The sequence below is a fragment of the Carettochelys insculpta genome, chromosome 6 (assembly GCF_033958435.1).
Source record: "Carettochelys insculpta isolate YL-2023 chromosome 6, ASM3395843v1, whole genome shotgun sequence".
NCBI lineage: Eukaryota > Metazoa > Chordata > Testudines > Carettochelyidae > Carettochelys > Carettochelys insculpta.
In genome coordinates this window covers 120805572-120808138 of record NC_134142.1, presented here as the reverse complement: position 1 = coordinate 120808138, position 2567 = coordinate 120805572, and the positions used below count along the sequence as shown (strand labels likewise).

The following is a 2567-nucleotide window of genomic DNA, read 5'->3' as shown; positions in this document are numbered from 1 at the left end:
GAGGATGACACAGAAGGTTTTTGCAAGAGCCTCCCAGGAAGATCAGGGCGACTGAGTCATGGAGATTCTACGGCTGGCACAGCGGCTGTGCAAACAGTTCTGGTGCTGAGAGGGGTAAGGGAAGGAGGGTAAGGCTTTGCTGGAGAGACGCTCTGAGTTTTTTGCATTTATCACACGGGGCGTAATTTATACTGTGTAATGTCTTCTGACTTCTATCCCACACAACTATCCATGTCCCTTTCCTCTGCCAGTCCCAGCACAGATATGACTGACAGTCCCCAGCATTAGCTCTTCCCCTCCATTTCTCTCTCTGTGTATCTGCCCTTCCCTCTGTGTCTGTCTCTGTCCAGGCTGGCCCTCACCCATTCCTCCTTCTCCGTGCCTCTGTTTGTCCCCAGCCCACCCCATCCCTTGCCATTATCTCACTGGCTCTCTGGGTATTTCTCACTCGCTCTCCTTGGGATTTGGCCGTTCCAGGTCAGGTAGCTGGGGAGGGCTGGACTGACAGCAATGCTGGGGATGGGAGAGTCACTGAGGATTTCCCTGTCTCCTCTCAGCAGACAGGTGAGCGTGAAAGAGGAGGAGATATCGGCATCCTGCCGCAGAAGGATCATGACTGAGATGACTGCAACGTCCCAGCTTCTGACAGAGACCAGTCCATACACTCTGGTTAGTGAACCTGGATGCCAAACACATTTCTCTGAGCATATCCCTGACAGCATCACAGTGCTCATCTGTCTCTTGGGGCTGGTGGGGAATGGGGTTGTCCTCTGGCTCCTTGGCGTCATCATTAAGAGGAACCCCTTCACCGTCTACATCTTCAACCTGGCCGTGGCTGACTTTACCTTCCTCCTCTGCCTGCTCGTTTACCTCTCCCTTAGTGTCACAGAGTCTCTCCTCTGTGGGTCTGAATTTGGGCATCTCATCATGGTTTCTCACCTGCTGTTTCTGCTCCCCCACAATGCCAGCCTATACCTCCTGACGGCCGTCAGTCTGGAGAGGTGCCTGTCCATCTTCTGGCCCCTCTGGTGCCGATACCACCGCCCAAAGCATCTGTCTGCCCTTTTATGTGCCCTGCTCTGGGCTCTCTCCAGCCTGATAAGCGGACTAATGTCTTATTTTTGTGTTTCTCATGAAATTACACACTGCCGGGCGTCAGCCATAGCCATGTACGCTGTGGGGTTCCTGCTTTTTGCTCCCGTCATGGTTCTGACCAACCTGGCCCTCTTCATCAAGATCCGACGCAGCTCCCAGCAACGCCAGCCAGGAAAGCTCTACATTGTTATCCTGCTCACCGTCTTCTTCTTCCTCCTCTTTGCTGTTCCCTTCAGTATCCAGAGGTTTGGCCAGTATTTCAATTATTTTGGTATCTCCCCTGACATAAGTTATGGATTGGCTGCTGTAAACAGCAGCATTAACCCGGTTATTTACTTCTTAGTCGGGAGCTACAGGAAACGGCACTTTAGAGGCTCTGTCAAGGTTGCACTCCAGAGGATCTTTGAAGACCAAACCAATCCCAGAGACAACAGAGAATCCCACAGGACAGACGTACTGGAGATGGGCAACTAAAACTGCCCTCAGAGACCTTCTGATGGGTGTGGAGTTTTATTCAGTAGTAGCTAAATTAGCAGCTTCCTACCTGTTGGATTTTTGTAAAATTTTCCATATTGTATGTTGCATAAGCAGACTGTGAAGAGCTACAAAAGGATACTGGATATAAAAGGATAAATTGGCTGATTGGGCAACAAAATAGCAGATGAAATTCAATGTTGATAGATGCAAAGTAACGCACTTTGGAAAACATAATCCCAACTATACATATAAAATGATGGGGTCTGACTTAGCTGCTATCACTCAAGAAAGAGATCTTGGAGTCGTTGTGGGTAGTTCTCTGAAGATATCCACTCAGTGTGCAGCAGCCGTCCAAAAAGCTAACAAAATGTTGGCAATGATTAAGAAAGGAACAGATAGTGAGACGGAAAATGTCATATTACTGCTCTATAAATCCATGGTACATCCACATCTGGAATACTGTGGACAGATGTGGTCACTCCATCTCAAAAAAGATGTATTGGAATTGGAAAAGTTTCAGAAAAGGGCAACAAAAATGATTAGGGGTGTGGAGCATCTGCCATATGAGGAGAGATTGAGGAGACTGGGACTTTTTAGTTTGGAAAAAAGGATGATTAAGGGGGGATAGGACAGAGGTATATAAAATCATGACTGGTGTGGAGAAAATAACCAAGGAATTGTTATTTACTCCTTCTCACAACACAGGAACTAGGGGTCACCAAATCAAATGAATAGGCAGCAGGTTTAAAACAAACCATAGGAAATATTTTTTCACACAACACACAGTTAACCTGTGGAACTCCTTGCTGGAGGATGTTGTAAAGGCCAAGACAGTAGTAAAGTTTTAAAAAGAACAAGATAAATTCACGGGGGATAGGTCCATCAATGGCTGTTAGCCAGGATGGGCATGGAGGGTGTCCCTAGCCTCTGTCTGCAAGATGCTAGAAATGGGCGACAGGGACTTGATCACTTGATGATTCCCTGTTCTGTTCATT

The 2567-nt window shown here is 47.6% G+C and overlaps 1 protein-coding gene across 1 annotated transcript; it reads left to right on the top strand.

Annotated features, from left to right (window-relative positions):
* Positions 1-437: 437 nt before the first annotated feature.
* LOC142014052 (proto-oncogene Mas-like) lies at positions 438-1569 on the top strand. The gene has a single exon (XM_074996063.1). It carries the CDS (start codon positions 511-513, stop codon positions 1567-1569), a length of 1059 nt encoding a protein of 352 aa, XP_074852164.1. The 5' UTR covers positions 438-510.
* The last annotated feature ends 998 nt before the right edge of the window (positions 1570-2567 follow it).

Excerpts from the sequence above, each read along its gene's own strand:
- LOC142014052 (XM_074996063.1), top strand. The coding sequence starts at position 511 with ATGCTGGGGATGGGAGAGTCACTGAGGATTTCCCTGTCTCCTCTCAGC.